Here is a 19,769-nt window from a genome sequence, read left to right as displayed (position 1 = left end):
GAGGAATCGGCACACAGGAACAATTGCAATGTGGGGTAAACCCCTAAGTGTTTATTGCGTCAAATGATGCACAAGGTTTCGGGGGCACGCCCCTTCGTCAGGTGATGCCATGGTCCATGGAGACAACATTCCGATAAAAAATTTTTTTAACAATTTTGATCTACGGGAGATGGCCTCCTTGTAACAGGGAGCCTTTTTTTGGATAAGGGATCCTGTACCTATACTGTATATACAGTATAAGCCTCAAAACCTATAAGGCAACACATGCTACAGAAGGGAAACTGTGCTTTAGGAGAAAGTCTGCAGACAATCATATCTCTGTGTCTTTATAGCTGTATCTTTACTTCTTACCCTGAGCGTGATGTATAGAACCCCATCTGTTCTTTTTATCCTCTGAGTAGTATATTATTGACTTCATAAACATCTGCTACTGCAATGTTATCACAGGCTCGGTTATCCCTTCGGGAACATCTGACAGGGGCAAAGTGATTTCTTTCTTATAACTAAGCAGTTGATTTAGAAAAAATAAGATGACGGGGAAAGTAAATATACAGTTCCCAGTGAATGGGTAAAATAATGTCAGGAGCCTTGTTAAGTGAGGTGATGTAAAAGGCAGAGGCAAAATAAAAATGAATCCTTCCCTAACTGTACATCTCTGTTTCATGTCACAGACAGTTCTTTCAATAGAAGCAAAATTCACATCTTCTTCTCCAGTCGGTGAATTACAGACAATGGTTACTCAGAAGGCACAAATAACAACTTTTACAATGCTTGGCTGCACATGGCCATTGCTATTGCACCATCACAGTAACCAGGAAAAGAAATGTGTTAATACAATTCTCAGCAACTCATTGGGAAATAGTTTGTGGGCTGCTCATGCCTGTTCTAATATTACAGCAACAAATAAAAAAATGATTTAGAATGGCAAGACTCCCCTTAAAGAGAATATAATTTAACTCTATTGCGCCATTTTCTTTTCAACATCAAAAGTCTTTAGGGCCAATAATGTTTTCTCACATCCTTCCTTCTAGAGGTTCATCTGTGGAGGTTCATATCAGAATGTATTTAGACACACGGGGTGGGAGATTTACTTTATCACTGAGCCTCTATTTTATGTGTAATGCTACTAGTGTGGGTGGGAACATTTTATGTCTATTTGCCTTTTTTTTGTGTTTTTAAACCACTTTCTGCTGTCTCAGGCTTCATTTTACTGATAGGGGCCCATTTACTTAGCTCGAGTGAAGGAATAGTATAAAAAAACGTCGAATTTCAAATGATTTTTTTGGCTACTTTGACCATCGAATTGACTACTTCAACCTTCGACTACGACTTCGACTTTGAATCGAATGATTCAAACTAAAAGTCGTTCGACTATTCGACCATTCGATAGTCAAAGTACTGTCTCTTTAAAAAAAACTTAGACCCCTCACTTCTCCACCTAAAATCTACCGAAGTGCAATGTTTGCCTATGGGGAAGGTCCCCATAGGCTTTCTAATGTTTTTTAGGTCGAAGAAAAATCGTTCGATCGATGGATTAAAATCCTTCGAATCGGACGATTCGAAGGATTTAATCGTTCAATCGAACGATTTTTCGTTCAATCATTCGATCAAACTATTTGCGGTAAATCCTTCGATTACGATATTCGAAGTCGAAGGATTTACATTCGGCAGTCAAATATCGAGGGTTAATTAACCCTCGATATTCGACCCTATGTAAATCTGCCCCCTAATGTTGCTGAAAAAATATTGAGATGAATTGATTGAGATGAATAAATAGAATATTATGGGATTTTAAGCACTGCTAAAAACAGGGGCACTGCTGCCATGAGTCAAGTTTAGAAACTCAGTACAGACAGTAATGTCTGGCAAGTTACTAATACAGAAGACTAATACACACTCTGCACTAGCAATGTGCCCCCCTCTACCTGTTCCAACTGATCAGGGCAGGGGGTCAAGGGGGTGGCGGCATCCTCTGGGCGGCATTTACCCTCAAAACGCCCCTGACTAAAAATGAAAAACGTCACAGAACAGTTACAGGTTTTGCATATAAGGAAAATATAAAATCTTTAAAAAATTACAATTATTTTCAAGGGCGGGCACAAAGGAAAGGCAAAGGCCCTAGGTTTAAAGAGCTTTGATATATGGTGGCCATGCAGCAAAGCATCTAGTTAACCCACACTATCCTGCCGTGTCATGCCAAGTGGCACAGGTCACCCTGTCAGGTCAGAGTAGAATAGTACATGACAAATGAATGACTATTCTGAGCAGGTCAGCAACAAGGAGAGTGGGTTTGGGATCACATGTGCCAGAAGCACGGAGGTTTATATTACTGGTGTTTGTGGACTTTTCTTTTGAAAGCTCATTTGATTTTCGGGCATTCATGGGTAATTATGCACAAAGCTAACTGCAGCACATTACCAGCCTGTCCTGTCCTTAGCTGCAGCATTGGGGCCCCCCAACACACTGTGGGCCCTCCACCCCAGCTGTGAGATCCACCTGGTGCCACAACCCCCTTCCCCTATCTCCCCAAGCATGTACCTTGTTTTTTCTTTTTGCAATGGATTCAGCAGGAAAGGGTCTTGGTTTGCAGGACCCACCGGGATTTTTCTCTGTGTCCTACTTGCCCAGTCCATCCCTGAGCCTGTCTGTGGTAATATTTCTAAAGTTTATTGCACAGTGTTGCTGACCTTTCCTGTTTAAAGCATAACACCATTGTCACTATATTGCCGCAGTATTTAAGAAATGTGCACAAAGTCTATTACTCTGTATTACTGGTTGCAAGTTTCTGCAAGCTCGTCTAGGGTAACAGGCACAAAGTAAATGATCATGTTAGAAAATGACTTCCATTTGTACATGGTGATGTTAGAAACATTTATTTGGTGGGAAACTTTATCCTTCCACAAATTGCAATCTTTATTCCATAGCTTTCTTTTACATGCAGGGTTGTCTGACTAGAATCTCACAGTCTGAAAAGAATGATTCCTGTAGACCTCTTTGTATGACACCATAGTTTTATATTAATCTGGCAAGTGGATTACTGGCCTTCGGCATGGAAAATCATGAACAGTAGACATTGCCATCAGACACTTAACTGCGTTACAAACCATGTTCAAGTAACAGCATATAAATATAGTCCCCTAAGGTTACACAGCATTTTTCTACCAACATACAATAGAAATGGAGAAGCCCAGTTGAAAGGCAAATATAACTAGGATAGAAATAATAGCCTCTGGGTTATTGATAGGATTACACACATGCACACATTACACTGGCTGTACGGAACTTTCTTTAGCTTTGCATTAATATTAAATCAATGGTGTGTGATGCCAGGGATAATTGTCTGATGGGTATATTTTATTATATTCTTTGCCTGCACTGACTAATAAATAGTCTTAGTTTATCCTAAATTAATTCTCTTATCTCATTCAGTTTACAGTTATGGGAGGGAAATGCGACATTGATAGCTCTCTCCCTAAATTATTTTCAATAAAAATCTACTTTATTCTGCGTTTTACTGTTATTTCACCTCTTAAGAACAGACAGCAGTTAAATGATTACATTGTTTGCAGGTCGCTAATTATACCAAATTATCATAACATTTTCCATTTTGAAGCTTTTCTCTTCAGTGGATGTTTCAAGCTGACAATATTCACTAAGAATTCACTAAAATCTGCTAATGAGGGTCATCCTCTTCTCCAGATTCAGTCAAATACTGAACATAAACAGAATCCTCCTCACAACAGGAAACTCCCTGCCTTAAACTCTGGGTGCTCCCCCTGAACTCCGCTGATTGTGGCCACAAAGGAAGAAAATTAAAAGTATGCTTGGCGGGTACAACCTCTGCTGGAGATCATGACAGGAGAGAGGATCCCTGATTGTGGAGACCCCTGAGTGGGCCCAGGAGACCCCAGTCTGGATCTTTTGGAAATTGTAGCTGTGTGGGCGAAACATGCAGGTTTCTTGAGTCTCCAAAATCTGAATCCTGCTGAAAGAGGCTTGGCTAAATCCCAAACCAATCCCAGATTTGATGCAGTCCTAAAATTCATATAGTTTTGGAGGGATCACAAGTGGAGGAGCAGGACTGACTCACCCACCACCGCACTTATACTTTGTGTTCATCTGGAAGAGACTCCAACATATTGGATATCTCACGCACATCTCAAGCGACAAGAGAACTGTGGAAACTTTTAACTATCTAACAAGTAACTTTTATATATGTATGAAGCATTGAAAGGGTTTGAAAGGAGCGCTGTTTAAAGGACCAGTAACATCAAATAATGAAATTGTTTTAAAGTAATAAAAATATAATGTAGTGTTGCCCTGCACTGGTAAAACTGCTGTTTGTTTCAGAAACACTACTATTGTTTATATAAATAAGCTGCTGTGTCGCAATGGGGGCAGCCATTCAAAGGAGAAAAGGCTCAGGTTACACAGCAGATAGCAGATGAGATCTGTAGAACATAATGGTGTTATCTGTTATCCACTATTTAACCTGTGCCATATAGCCTTTTTTTCAATTACCGCCATTGCTACACAGCAGCTTGTTTATATGAACTATAGTAGTGTTTCTGAAGCAAACAGATCCGTTTTACCAGTGCAGGGCAACACTACATGATATTTTCATTACTTTAAAACACTTTCATTTTTTTATGTTTCTGTTCCTTTAACTCTCTCTTTTATCTATTCTAAAATTCACCTTGAGGTGGGCAATATCGGGCTGATCCGATCGTGGGCCCTAGGGCCCAACGATCGGATCCTAAGGAATAGTAATGGGCGGTCGGATTGCGGGACCGCGTCAACGAATAGATGCGGCTGCGATCAGACGGGATTTTTCATCCCATCCGATCGAGATCTGCCCGACTTTTGGCCAGATCTCAATCGGGGAAGCCCGTCGGGGGGCCCCATACACGGGCCATTAAGCTGCCGACACGGTCTGTCGGCCTGTTTATGGCCACCTTTACATTTGGTAGATCTACAGCTAATTGGAATATTATGTCAATTTATAAAGAGGTCAATTATACCACAGAGATAGAAAGAGATAAACAATGACAGTTGCTTTTTAAAAAGGAATATGATTTTACACTTTTCAATGAATGTTCCTAAAGTCAAAATGCAATAGCTAATTTTCGTTTTAAGAGACAGCCTGTGTAGGAAAATGACTGTAAAACTATTTCTTGTTCCCACAGAAGTATGCAGTAGAACCCTGAAATATTTTACTAACCACCATTATAACGCAGATAAAAATGTAGCCATTTCTGTTTCTAGTGAGGATTGAAAAGCTTTTCTTTTCTTGGTTTGTTCCGTTAAGTTTAAGAAGCACTTTTAACATTTGTAAAAGAGCGTCCTAAGCTTATTGAGTGCCCTCAAGCCTAGCACCAAGGCTAATTATATTGTAAATGCTGAATAATCAGAGAGAGATGGAGGGAATTTTGTTAAAGCTACTTAAAATAGGCTACATCTCAGTAGGCACACAAAGCTTGCCTTAAATGTAGAAATATAATTGACTTCTTACATGGCTTTTAGAAGCACCCAATAAATGATGAAAGGGAAATTAAATATATTCAGTCATTTCAAATATTCTACTTTTCCGACTTCCTAAAAGGACCATTGAAAGACGTGTGACTACAATTTAAAGATTTAATGCTTAAATGCAAAAGGAAATTATGGGTGATATTTAAGGCAATGATCTTCAAATTGATAGTCATTTGGATCATTTTTATTTCTTAGAGATGAGTAAAACAACTTGGCAGGTCTTGAAGTTCTAGAAATTTAGGCCAATCCCTGCTATTAGGATAATTCACAAATACAGGACCTCAAATGTTTAGGTTTTCACAGTATTCTACATACCCGTTTTAAAAAGGACTTGCAACCAGTTCAAATGTGGATATCCCATTTTTAAGTGATACTGTCTAATGCTTTTCTATACACACTGCTACCCCCATATGGAAGATGGTATAAGATCATGTTTAGAATTCATGATAGCAATTTACTGTAACTCCTCATCCACTGTATTGTTTGTGCCACAGGAAACTGCAGAATACAATAGGCATAGAGGTCTGTCTGTCTATCTATCTATCTATCTATCTATCTATCTATCTATCTATCTATCATCTATCTATCTATCTAGCCTCTTTATCTATGCATATATCTTAACTGTCAGCCATTGTAACGATCGGTATCCCAAACCCAGAACTAACTCCAAGATTCCGGTCTCGGTCCGCTCTTCTGTCTTTAGCAGCCGCCTTTGGCTTCACGTTGAGCAGTTCGCTACTCAGATGCCACCAGTGCTTATTGCGGAAGAACCAGGGAGAGAGTTCTGGGCAAGTAAGGGAAGCAAACGTATATGGATAGGATGGAGGAGCAGTTAGTGAAGTCAAGGAACAGGCCAGGTCAGACCACATGCGCAACAAGGTCACACGGCGAATATCAGGAGCAAGGTCATGGTCACAGGCCAAGGTCATACAAAAATAGAACAACGCAGTACCAAATGGTATCAGAAGAGTAGTCAAAAACAGGCAGAGATCAAACCAGGCATCTAGAAGGCAGAGTCAGTTACAGGCAAGGGTCAAACACAGAATATCAGGACTAGAATCAGTAACAGAATCCACCCAGGAACCAAAAGAACCTTTACATTGGGCAATTACTGAAAAATGCCTGAGCCTGTAAGTATTTGAATTTCTTTGTGTACGTCTCTATTCGTCTCTATTTATATCTTATTTATCTTTAAAGGAGAACTAAAACCCCCGCAATGTTAAGTCCCAAATGGCCCCATTACCCCAGAATTCGGTCCCCTCTTGAAACAGTGACAGCATATGCAGAGTCAGAGCAGTGGGCACCATGGGCGCCATCTTATTTTCTTCAGTAATGCATAATGGCGCATGCGCAGTTGGAGCAATATTCCGGTTCGCGGCAATTGCGCATGCGCCGAAAGAGATGGAAATAGCCGAAGGGGAGAAAGAAGACATGAAGATTACCGAAGAGAAGAGGATGGTGCCCGTGAGCTCCGCTGCGCTCACTCTGTATGTGCGGTCACTTTTTCAAGAGGGGACAGAATACTGGGGTGAGACTGTGCGGGGGGAGGGAGGGAGGGGGTCCAACAGATGGGGGTCATTGGGGACTTAAAATCGCCGGGGGTTTAATTCTCTTTTAAAAGCACAAAGTAAACCAATTTCACAGGAATATAAATGGCACTGGGCTTATGTCAGTGCATACAAAATCTGTATACAAGTAACTGATAGTGGAGCGTTTATTAAGCTACACATAGGCATTAGTTACATGACATTTAATTGGCCATCTAATACCAAAAACCTTTGGGTTTTGACACGTTTGGTGTGAAATTCTGAAATTTTTAAACACCACGGACATTTCCTCAAATTGTAGGTTTATTTTCAATAGCTCATGGGTGCAATTGCTATTTCTATCTGTCTTGTCTGTTCCTGACCTAGCCTATTCCTGACAATTCCTAGTTTGCTGCCTGTCCTGACCTCTGCCTGTTTATAGGGCATTCTCTCGGATCCTTATTTTGTACTGCAAAACTGTTGGTTTTGACCCGGCCCGTGACCTTGACTACGTTCTTGTCTCCTGATTGTGTATTGCTCTGCAAGATTAAAATAGACTCGGCCTGTGCCTTGACCACATTCCTTGTTCCCCATTCCTCTAGTTCACGTTTTGTTCCCTTGTCTGCCTACATCTCTATCTCTGGTTCTCTCACTGTAAGATCTGGTGGCATCAGAGTAGCGGAGGGCTCTTCCAAAGCAAAAGTTGCCTGTTAGTGGCGGAAGCATGAGCCGAGTCCGTGACCTTGGAGTTTGTTCTGGTTTTCAGATACCTTATGTAACAAAAAAATCTCTGTTTTGTATAAGCCTTAAAAGATCTTAGGTAAGCATCAGACTGGGGGTCCAGGGTTCACTGGTGTTGCCGTCAACACCCCTCTATCCCCCACCCCAGCGACAAACCCACTCAAATAATGTATAATAATGTATTAAATACCACAAACTTTAGTTGTTCAGATTTTAATAAATCACTTTCACCATAGAGGATCCGTATCTGTGTTGGACATTCATGTATTTATTTAAGACCTACATGTTAAGGCTAATGTTTTCTGATCTTCAACCTGAGCTGTTTACTGATATAGAACCAGCAGCACATATGCACTTTATACAGCAAGAATGGAAATAAAAGATCTTCATGGTTTCTGGGTACATTTATTGAGTACAGGTATGGGATCCATTATCCGGAAACATGTTATCCTGAAAGCACTGAAAAAAACGATTTCCTTTTTCCCTGTAATAATAAAACAGTACCTTGGACTTGATCCAAACTAAGACATAATTAATCCATACTTCAGACAAAACCAGCCTATTGGGTTTATTTCATTTTTAAATCATTTTTTTAGTAATCTTAAAGTATGAAGATCCAAATTACAGAAAGATCCGCTCTCCAGAAAACCCCATGTCCTGAGCATTCTCAATAACAGATCCCCTACCTGTATTTAAATAAAAAGAAACACACATGTAAAATGTTGCCTTAAACTTGCACCTAGTGGTTTTCTGCACAAGGAAGTATTTTTCACCTGATAATTCCTGTGTAAATATGAAGTGTAATAATATCTCTCCTGGACATATTTTTTTTACAAGACTTAAATGTAAAGCTTCTAAAGTCCAGACTTCACATTACCCAACAGATATATTTCATATTCTGAAATATTTAGCTTGTGGTTCCCTCATTCTCTGTCTCAACTTGTCTCACAGTTGCCAAAAAGCCTCACTAGAGAATTGAAAGCAAATTATTTGAATGTAAGGGAATAACCTCCCCCCGTTATATTGTGAGGATTTCCTTCTCATTTTCAGCTGAAGTGTTTGCTTAGGGAAAAAGTATAGCCTAACACATTTTTCAGTTAACCAAATAATCTCCCCCCCCCTATTTTAGATAAACTGCTGACTTATTGTTTGCCAGTACCTTTGTGACTTGAAATGATTTTTGTTACTCCAGATAAACGATAAAGCGGTTTTCCTGCTATCAAATTATTAGAGAAGTTCTGCATTCATATTAGTTTGCTTTTAGGCTCATGTTATTGCAGTTTGTCAGTTTTATCAGTGTAGTATTACAGCCCCTGCTTATTCACATGGATTTTAATACGGAAGCACAAAGGCCAGCAGTTTTCATAATAATTTTGTATGCTCAGCATTTTTCTCCCTGTGTCTGAAGCTCACTGAAGAAACTGATTTCGCAAAGTGGTAGCTCCATCCAGCCTCTGTAAAGGTGGCCATAGACGTAACAATTACGATCTTTCATGGAAATGATCTATCCAAGAAAGATCGGTTGTTTCAACACACACGTGTAGAGCTGAATCGTCAGATATACAGATAGAAACAATAGAATTCTACCTGTATGTTAAAATTCAGCAGTAACAATGGTCAACGTTTAGGTGACTTCAAAGGCACCCAATCAAAATTTTCCGTCCAGCCCGATCAACAAACCGACCGATATCCAAGTCTTCTGCCGGCGGCGAATTTTTGGCGAAACGAAGCGGCTCAGATTCGCCCATCCCTAGAGGTCATGTATAGGTCAATGGGAGCTATTCCTATCCCTATTGGAAGTTATCATGGTTTTCACTGGGTTTAACCAGATAATTAGATATTTCCTGGATTTTCAGATAAAAATTTGAAAATAAAATCAAGCGAATAAGGAAAAAAGTCCAAAGGTTTTCACTCACTTTTATCAGGGTTTTTCCCCGATCCGATTTATTCGAGTTATTTTATTAAAATCGGGGATGGGAGTTTGGTCAAGCTTTTTTTTTAATTTAAATTAAGAAATAAATTGGATTTAAGTAAATAATCCCCTAAATGTCCTATCAATGGTTATGATTGCTGTTGAGTAAATTTCACCTCACCAGGACATCACAGTTGTGTTATGAAATAGGAGCAGCATCACAAAAGTGGCCTAAAGTGACATTATTGATAAACCCAGGCCGATAAACGATATTTAATTCTGTAGAACAGCAACCATTCCAGCAGAGCGCTTGCTTAGTTGGCTCTTCAGTTACTTCAAAGAAATAACCCAAGATTAATTTAATCCCACTTTGTATGCAGGGAGATTAAATCAACAATCATTACAATTAAGCCCAGTCTTTTCTCTTTTCCATTACAGTTTCTGAATCCCAAGACCACCTAAAGCCAACCTCCTCCCTGACAATCGCTCCCTCCCCCCCACCATTTGCCGAGACCCCTCTGCTTGTACTTGGGGTGCAATTGCACTCAGACCCCCACCCCCTTGGGGTCATGCAGAGTCATGATAAAGCATATCTCAGATGGCGGGGTAAGTGAAGGTTTTTGGGAAGCCCGTTGGGAGGGCATCTGAGCACAATTCATGGAGGAGGGAATCCGGATACACACCCTGCACCTGGGTCTGGCTGTGACTAGTTACACCACTGAAAAGGAGACGTGTGTGATTTGTGAAAACCCCCAAAGTTTCTCATATTACCTATAGAAAAGAGTTTAACATCCCACTTTGTCTAAATTGGTTGGTTTGTACTGTTTTACCCTCTGGGCATAGGGAGGAACAGATTCTTCTGCATCTGGGCTGTAATAACATTGCCCACTGCCTTTCTATATTTTCAGTGTTGTCTATGCTCTGAGAATTCACCCTGGTAGTGCTGATATTCCCACAGATGCTGCTGAAAAATGTACCAACTAATGTAGCAAGGTACCAGGTCAATTTGCATTAAAAATTGTTAACTCCCATTGACATTCCATTTTTTTTGTGCTGAAATACCAAACATTTCTGTTTTTGAAACTATAACTCACATTGGTGACTTTTCTCAACCTCTAATTCTATTTCTCCATTTGAACATTTAGAAATACTTGATTTGGCAGGAAGGCCAGGAGGAGGCAGGAGGTTGGGAGCCTTCCCCCTGGTTTCTACAATTACTATTAGTCTTGTCCTCAATGTCCTGTATTCATTTGTATTAGTGTCTTTGTTTTCTATCTCATACTTTACACATATAAATCACCTCCCCTTTGATATCTATCTCTTCTGAGCAAATAAAAATCAGCCACATCTGTATTGATCAGGAATGGACTAGTTATGTCTAAACTGACTTCCCTTAACTAGATATCATAACTATACAGACATGGACAGAGTTGTTGGCTAGAAAAATCAATCATTGGTGAGTTTAAACAGACACACGGTGAGCCAACAGGGGATGTGAAATTAGAGAGAGAAGACCCTGGACCCATTGGGACCCTTTGTAAACAGCAATTTCAATATATGCTTATAAAAAATGTAAATGTAAGTTTTGGAGAGCCCTAAAATGACTTTTCTGTGGAATAGAGGAGTAATATTTTAAGTGGAATATTGTACTAGCTGTGAATACTTTGCATTTTACCTTATTAACAGACATAGATAAAAACACAGGATGAATTCAACAATGTTATTGAATGTTTACTCAAACAAAAACAGTACATAAATAAAATAATTGTAAAAAATAATGCAACTATTAACAATTATACAAAAATATAAGTATATATAAGTATATACAAATATACAGTTTTTGAATCACACTATTAGTCCATAATATTTAATCACTGAAAATATAGCTCAAGTCACTGATCATTTATGCACTAGATATGGTAGGTAGCCATATTGAAGGGAAATGTCCATGTCACTCTGCCACTGATCAAAGTACCGCACCCTTCCCTTTGCGGTATATTGGCAGGCCTCTTCTCTCTCCTGTTGGGCTTTTCTTTTTAGAGCTTCTCTCTCCTCTGGTGGAAGTGGAATAGAAAACTCCAACTGATTAAGGAGTTCTTCCCACATGTCTTCACTTTGAGGAGGTGATTTCTGTATCGGTGTCTCAGCCTGGATATTTTGTTCTATTTTGCTCAAGCTTGGAGCTGATCTTTTCTTCACACCTTCACATTTTACCTTTGGTAGATTGATGTGGGCTTTAACTTGTCCACGCTTTGGTGAAGACGGCTTTGGACGCTGAAGTTGTGCTTTTTCTTCAGGTTCTCTGATGTGTTGCAGTTGACTTGTCACAATAGGTTTTTTACCAAGAGCATGGAATGTATTAATTGATTCAAGCATTTTTTGCTGAAGTTCCCTGCAATGCTTCTTGGCAAATGTTTGGTCAACGGGATCATCATCAACATCAGTTTTTCTCTTTCTCTTTTTTGTTTCATCAGAAACACTGCTGACCGACTTAGGTTTTCTTTTTGTGCCCTTTTCACTTTTAGTCTCACTCACTGCATTGGCCTTTGTATCGTCAGTGGGATCATCAGTTTTTCTCTTTCTCTTTTTTGTTTCCTCAGAAACACTGTTGACCGACTTAGGTTTTCTTTTTGTGGCCGTTTTAGTTTCCTTCTCACTCACTGCATTGGCCTTTGTATCGTCAGTGGGATCAACAGTTTTTCTCTTTCTCTTTTTTGTTTCATCAGAAACACTGCTGAACGACTTAGGTTTTCTTTTTGTGCCCTTTTTAGCTTTTTTCTCACTTACTGCATTGGCCTTTGTATCATCAGACAGTTTAGGGCTCTGCATAATAGGTTCCTCTGTAGATAAGGGCATAGAGGTAACTGAAGTAGCAGTAATATCAGGCTTTGGTGGACTTTTGTTTTCCACAAATTCTTGACAAAATTCTGGTTGTCCACTCTCTGTAATTGAACGTACAGATGGGTTCTGTAACTCAGAATTAACTGCATTATAATTTTGCTCAGGCATATGAGCTGTTTGCATGAAATGTTCATCTTGAAGAGACATGGCTGGTGCAGGGTATGCCTGGTTAACCACAGGATAAGCCATTCCATACATGTCATACACATAGGAGACCATGGGAAGAGTCTGTGGCATTTGCTGTTGGTATAGTGGTTCTCCTGTTGGCAGAAATTGCTGGATGCCATAGCCAACTTGTCCTCTTGCAGCGTTACAACAACAACAATTGCAGCATGCATTGAAGTCATTAGGGTTGGTAGAGTTGTAATAATAGTTATAGTTATTATCTGGAGGGATAAATGATAACACTGAATTAATAACTGTGTTATGAGAACTTCTGAGACTATATTTGACTGTTTTCTATGGTCGGTGATTGTATTACTACTTTCAGTGATTAAAAGTGTTATCCAAACTAGGAATAGCATTACTTATTAAGTACTACTTTCCCTGTCCAAATACACCATCAGTACTACGTAACATTACTGTATATGTTATAATAACGGTAACCCTGTTTCTTTTTCCATCTTGGACTGAGATGCAACAAAAATGCTACAAAATTGGAAAAGTCAGACATCATCAGATTTGATGTTGTCGGATGCAGACACGGCATGCAGTGTTCCCTTCTGGGAGGGGTGTCATGTCGGATGGCAAATCTTCTATGTAGTTTATGCATCAGATTTTTATTTGATCAGCCCCATTATTATTTAACCCGTGCCACTACATATGGCTTGTAGTGTGCAATCTGTCAATCCAACACCATTTTACACAATCTCCCATGTAGTTTAGGCCTTAGGGAAGAGACAGTTGCGAAGATTCGGGGAGATTTAGTCGCCCGTCGACTAATTGCCTCTTCTTCTGGCAACTAATCTCCCCGAAAAGCCTTCCCGCTGGCAAGAATATAAATCGCCGCAGGATGGCACTCAGACTCTTTGTTTTCCAAGGCGCCCAAAGTTTCTACTTATCTACATACAACACAAGCCCAACCTAACATAACTAATAGATTGTAATCTCTTTGGGGACCGAGACCTCATTCAAACTGTGCTTTGAAAGTCCTAGCAGTTACATATTTTTTCTCACTGTATGTTTTATAATAACTGTATAATTTGTGGTGCTATTGTAGGTATGGGATCCATTATCCAAAAACCCATTATCCAGTAAGCTCTGAATTACGGGAAGGCCATCTCCTATAGACTCCATTATAATAAAAAAAATATATTTTTAAAAATATCCCTTTTCTCTGTAATAATAAAACAGTACTGTGTACTTGATCCAAACAAACATACAAATTATCCTTATTAGAGGCAAGACAATCCTAATGAATTTATTTAATATCTATAATATTTTCAAGTAAACTTAAGGTATGGAGATCCATATTACTGAAAGATTCCTTAACCAGAAAACCCCAGATCCAAAGCATTCTGGATAACGGGTCCCATACCTGTACTATATAAATAGTGTAAATATAATACTATTAATCTAATGTCACACGGGCTTTTCTCCACCTGCATGAAAAATGCAGGCAGAGACACATGGAGCAGATTTCGATGTGTAAATGCAAAAGTATATATTTTTACACGGAACAACAATGCAGTGTCTCTCAATGCAGAAAAGACGGGAATTGATGAGAGTGGATCTGCTTTTCTCCCATCTATGTACAAAACTCAGCCAGAGAAAAGCGGGTCCCCAGGCCTGTGTGACATTAGCCTTAGTATAAACTCATGAAGGCTGTTACCCTCTTCACATTCATGAACACAAGTAAAGATTGGTCCTACCTTCCATAATGGATGTTTCTAATGGATGTAGAAATAAAAAATCTCAATATAAAAATTGTTAGTTCTTCTGCTCTCAGAGACGCTGAACTAACTGAAATGTACCAGCTGCATCTCAGCTTGTTTACTGGTCACTGTTATGATGTCATAATGTAATTGATGACTAATGTCTATCTGGTGTCTAACTGCACTGCAAGTTAACCTAACACATATTAAAGCTTTTCAGATAAATTGTTAATAATAAAACAAACAAACTGCTGCAAGATTAACTACCAAAAGGCAATATTGTGCCTACCTTCCATAATAAATAGTTCTGATAGATGTAGAAATAGAAAATCTCTCTGGAAATAGCGTTAGTTCTCCTGCTCTCAGAGTCACTGAACTAACTGAAATGTCCCAGCAGCATCTCAGCTTGTTTACTGGTCACTATAATGATGTCACAATGAGATTGATGTGGTCTCCATGGACACTAGTGGCCAGTAGCAAAGTATGGGTTATATACTATAGATTAGTTGCTACACAGATAAATATAGATAGATAGATATTTGTATAAACCCATATATCTATATATATATATATATCTATATATATATATATATATCTATATATATATATATATATCTATATATATATATATATATATATATATATATATATATATATATATATGTATGTATATATATATATTTAATGTTGTGGAATGCTTGGGATCATAGATTTTTCCAATAAGGAATTTTTCTGAAATTGGGATCACTATAGCTTAACTCTACAAACATTTAGGGGGTTATTTATCAAAGGTCAAATTTTAGACTTTATACCTTGATTGAACTCGAATGAACAACTTGAATTAAAAAATCTCGAATCAGTTCAACCCCTCCACAGGAAACCCAGCATCCATACATATACACACTGGGGGACAATTATCAACACTGGGCAAAATTGCCCGTGGGCAATTGCCCATGGCAATCAATCAAATTGTTGCATTCATTGTTCTACCTGCAGCTGCCTAAAAAAAACCAAGCACTGATTGGTTGCTATCGGTAACTGTTCAAGGGCAAATTTGCCCAGTATTGATAAATGTGCCCCACTGACCCCTCCATACACTCACACAAACTATATACTCATATACTTATTATAGAATTTAGTATCACAATTAGGGATGCACCGAATCCAGGGTTTGGTTCGGGATTTGGCCAGGATTCGGCCTTTTTCAGCAGGATTCGGATTCGGCCGAATCCTTCTGCCTGGCCGAACTGAATCCGAATCCTGATTTGCATATGTAAATTAGAGGTGGGGAGGGAAATCATATGACTTTTTTTCACAAAGCAAGGAAGTAAAAAATGTTTTCCCCTTCCCACCCAGATTCGGTTCAGTTCGGTATTCGGCCGAATCTTTCGCAAAGCGTTTGGGGGTTTGGCCGAATCCAAAAAAGTGGATTTGGTGCATCCCTAATCACAATAGCCTTTGATATTATGTCTGTCCAAAAAATCATCCAAGCCATTCTTAAAGGCATTAACTGAATCAGCCATCACAACATCACCCGGCAGTGCATTCCACAACCTCACTGTCCTGACTGTGAAGAACCCTCTACGTTGCTTCAAATTAATGTTCTGTTCCTCTAATCTAAAGGGGTGGACTTTTTATGGCAAAAGATCCCCCACTATTTGTCTATAATGTCCTCTAATGTACTTGTAAAGTGTAATCATGTCCCCTCTCAAACGCCTTTTTTCCAAAGAAAACAACCCCAACCATGACAGTCTCCCCTCATAATTTAAGTCTTCCATCCCTCTAACTAGTTTGGTTTCATGTCTCTACAAAAGATAGACAGTATCACAGGGCAAAACCCTCCAAAAAAAACTTGAACATCATGAAGGCTATTAACATTTTCAAATGGTTGAAGGGACTTCTGCCATTGACTCCTATATAACCTCGACGGGTTTTAGATGGTGTTTTTTCTGATTCAAGCTATTTCCAGGGTCGGGTATTATAAATCTTGATACATTTGAGTTTATTTTTAAAAAACTTGAAAAATTCGAGTTTTTTTAAACTGAAAAAAGTACCCTCAGTTTCAAAATATGAGGATATCAAGTCACCTCGGAGTTCCATGACCTGTGTAAAAGCACTCGGCTTTCGGCCTCATGTTTTTATATGGTCACGTAACTCAAATTCATAAGTAAAAAAATGACTTAGAAACCAACACAAGTCTAATAAGCTTATGTATTAATAAGAGGCCTATTTATCAAAATTCGAATAAAGTCACAATTTTTAGAAAACTCAAATGTTTGCTCATTTATTTAAAAATCCAAATGTAAAAGAAACTCAATTCAATACAATTGGTGATAAAAATCGAATACCTCGAAATCTTTAGGCTTAAAAAACAAAAATTAGTGAGTTTACAAGCTCAAAAAAACTCTGCAAACTCAAAGATTTCTAATTAAAAACAAAAAATAAGGATTAAATCAGAAGATCCAACTCACATATGTATATTTACAGAAACTTGGTCAATATTTTGGGATCAAACAGATTCTAACTTAAAATTTCGAATCCTCGACTGGCTCAAGAAATAGTCTTTCCTGTAGTGGCTAAAACCTATTTGTCCATTTTTTTTTCACATTCCTTACAGAATTATTGTATCACTGGTGCTTAATATTCACTGAGTGTTGTCAGGTTGTTAGATTTAGAACTTGTTTTTGTTACTTTACTTTTATTTTTACTTTCACTCTGGTAAAATGTAAATAAGACACTCCAATTGTTATCATTATTGTATTCCTGTTCTATATCTCGAGTCTCCATAACCAGTTTGGAGATGCCTCATTTTACAACTTTGCATTTTTGTTAAATTCCTACTTGTTTTGGTTTTAAAACTCAATAAAAACATTTACATGAAAGAGCAAAAAAAAAAGATATAATAAAAAAAATAAAAAAAAAAAATAAATAAAAAAAAAAATAAATAAAAACAAAAAATGGCTTGAATTTTGCCTAGGACAACTCCTATTGACTTCTACATGAACTAGCCGGCTTTTAGATGCCTACGTTTTACATTCAAGCTTTTCAAGTTTTTTGTGCTTAAATACCAAACATTCGGATTTTTGAAAATGTAATTCAAATTTGTGAGGATTTTGTGCAAAAAAAATCAAATTGCGCCAAAAATTCAGATTCAAACTTTGATAAATCACCCCCTAAGTGTATCTGGTAAAACTGCATAAAAAAATCTGTGGGATTACTTTATTAGGCATTTAACTCAGTATCCAGGATTCCCAGCATGTTCATCTCATTTTTGATCAAAACTTCCCTGATTATTAGGAGCGTTTTCCTGACAGTTAGAAAAGTTTTTATTAAACGCATTTATCAAAGCTGATATCTGAATATGTCATTCTGAATGCCATTCTGCTCTATGGATTGGTAGACGTCTGCACAGCTCAGCAGCACTGGCCACTACCATCCAATCTGAATTCTACATCCATAACAGAAATTGCAGTAAAATGTGTTTTTTTTTTAATTAAATACATTTGGACACAAGCTTTATTTCTTTTGTCCCTGTTAAAACGCAAATCTATTGCTCCTTGTTAAACTTTTTACCAATCAATATAAATTTTAAGTTTAGAGTCTTAGTTTTTACCCAAATACATACGATTATGTTTCTTTGTTTATTAACTTGATTGCTAGACAAGTGGATGCCATATCAGCATGGTCTATGGGTAATAAAAATTAATAATAATTAAGTGAATAATTGTGATCTATTTCTATTTTCATTGCCGTTACACACAGACAGACTGAACAGGATATTACAGACAGACAGTGTGTACTCAATAGGCCAAACCTCTCTACTAATATGCTGATTACAGCCCAGATTATATGGTCGCTAGGGTAATTTGGGCCCTAGCAACTGGATTGCTGAAATTGCAAACTGGAGAGCTGCTGAATAAAAAGCTAAATAACTCAAAAAACACAAATAGTAGAAAATTAACCAATTGCAAATTGTCTCAGAATATCACTCTTTACATCATACTATCTGTTAACTCAAAGGTAAACAACCCCTTTAATAAATTGGGCTTATATCATCTGCCTGACCCCCATCACAGACTAAACTATCACAGTCTTTCTTTATATGAATAAATATTTATTTTTGAAGAAAGAGTGTGAAACCCACAGTTCATTGAAAATGTTGCACTTTTTGATTTTGGAAAAAGTAGGAATAGATGTGAAAATAAATGTAAATAAAAAGGAGAACCTAAAACAGGTTAAGGTTAATGCTCTGAGCTGCATAGAAAGAATTAGACCAGTGTCCATGGGGGAATGTCCCGGTGCCCTGGCAGTTAAAATTTTAGCATTACTGGAAATACTGCGGCTTTATAAGGATGGTTATATTTTTATACTACATTGGACACATTTCTGGGCATAAAATCAAATACACATATTTCTAAATTGGTCCCCTGTGTGTTATGTTCTACAGGACCTTGTACTTGTGTTGCACAGTATATAGTATATTTAGTTGGCAACAATCTTCTGAAAGTAAAAGGAATCAGATTGGAATCAGTTCCTGTAGTAAGGACAGAGCTGGTCTTAGCCTGCTGAAGCTGCACTCTGCACGTCACTGAAGATTATTTATCCACACGAGGTGCAGAGCACAGTCAGACTCTGAGCAGCATTGATCTTTACATGAGCACAATATTTGCATTGAAGCACACACAATTGTGCTAATTTTTGCAAATCCCTCACAGTTGCAATTGCATCATATTCCATGCCCAGTGCACCCACAATGATACTGGAATTCTGGGGGGAACTGCTGCATTGTGTGAAAGAAACATGGTGATTTGCACTTTGCTCACTGCACTAAATGAGTCTTATAGTTAAGTGGCACATTGAGCACATCAGTGTTCATAGTATCATTAGAGATATTACACTATATTATACTTCTTTTTAATATCCGGTGTCGGACTGACCCACAGGGATACCAGGAAAACTCCCGGTAGGCCAAGTGTCAGTGGCCCCTCATGCTGCTAAACATTTGGCCTATTTCATTTCACTATAACCTCTGGCATTTGCCAGAACCCACAAATTGCCAGTCCGGGCCTGCACTCCCTCCCCAGTGGATATTATCCCACTGTTACTATAGGCACCATCTCTCCCTACTATTCCTGCTATCTTACCTATATATAGATATATCTATATATACCATATGTATAGGAAGTGCACAATGGTACATGTGAAACCTTGAACACAGTGTTGCTATTATGGAGAACCAAGGTGGCACCAATTCCCCCTGTAAAGAAATATGATCTCCCTGGC

At 38.3% G+C, this 19,769-nt stretch overlaps 1 protein-coding gene across 1 annotated transcript; it reads right to left on the bottom strand.

Moving 5' to 3' along the window:
- Nucleotides 1-11,603: 11,603 nt before the first annotated feature.
- On the bottom strand, nt 11,604-13,358 carry LOC121394858 (translation initiation factor IF-2-like). Its single transcript, XM_041567033.1, has one exon. It carries the CDS (start codon nt 12,847-12,849, stop codon nt 11,611-11,613), a length of 1,239 nt encoding a protein of 412 aa, XP_041422967.1. The 5' UTR covers nt 12,850-13,358; the 3' UTR covers nt 11,604-11,610.
- Between the last annotated feature and the right edge of the window lie 6,411 nt (nt 13,359-19,769).

This window comes from Xenopus laevis, chromosome 6L, assembly GCF_017654675.1.
Source record: "Xenopus laevis strain J_2021 chromosome 6L, Xenopus_laevis_v10.1, whole genome shotgun sequence".
Classification (NCBI taxonomy): domain Eukaryota; kingdom Metazoa; phylum Chordata; class Amphibia; order Anura; family Pipidae; genus Xenopus; species Xenopus laevis.
This window is presented reverse-complemented; position numbering and strand designations above follow the sequence as displayed.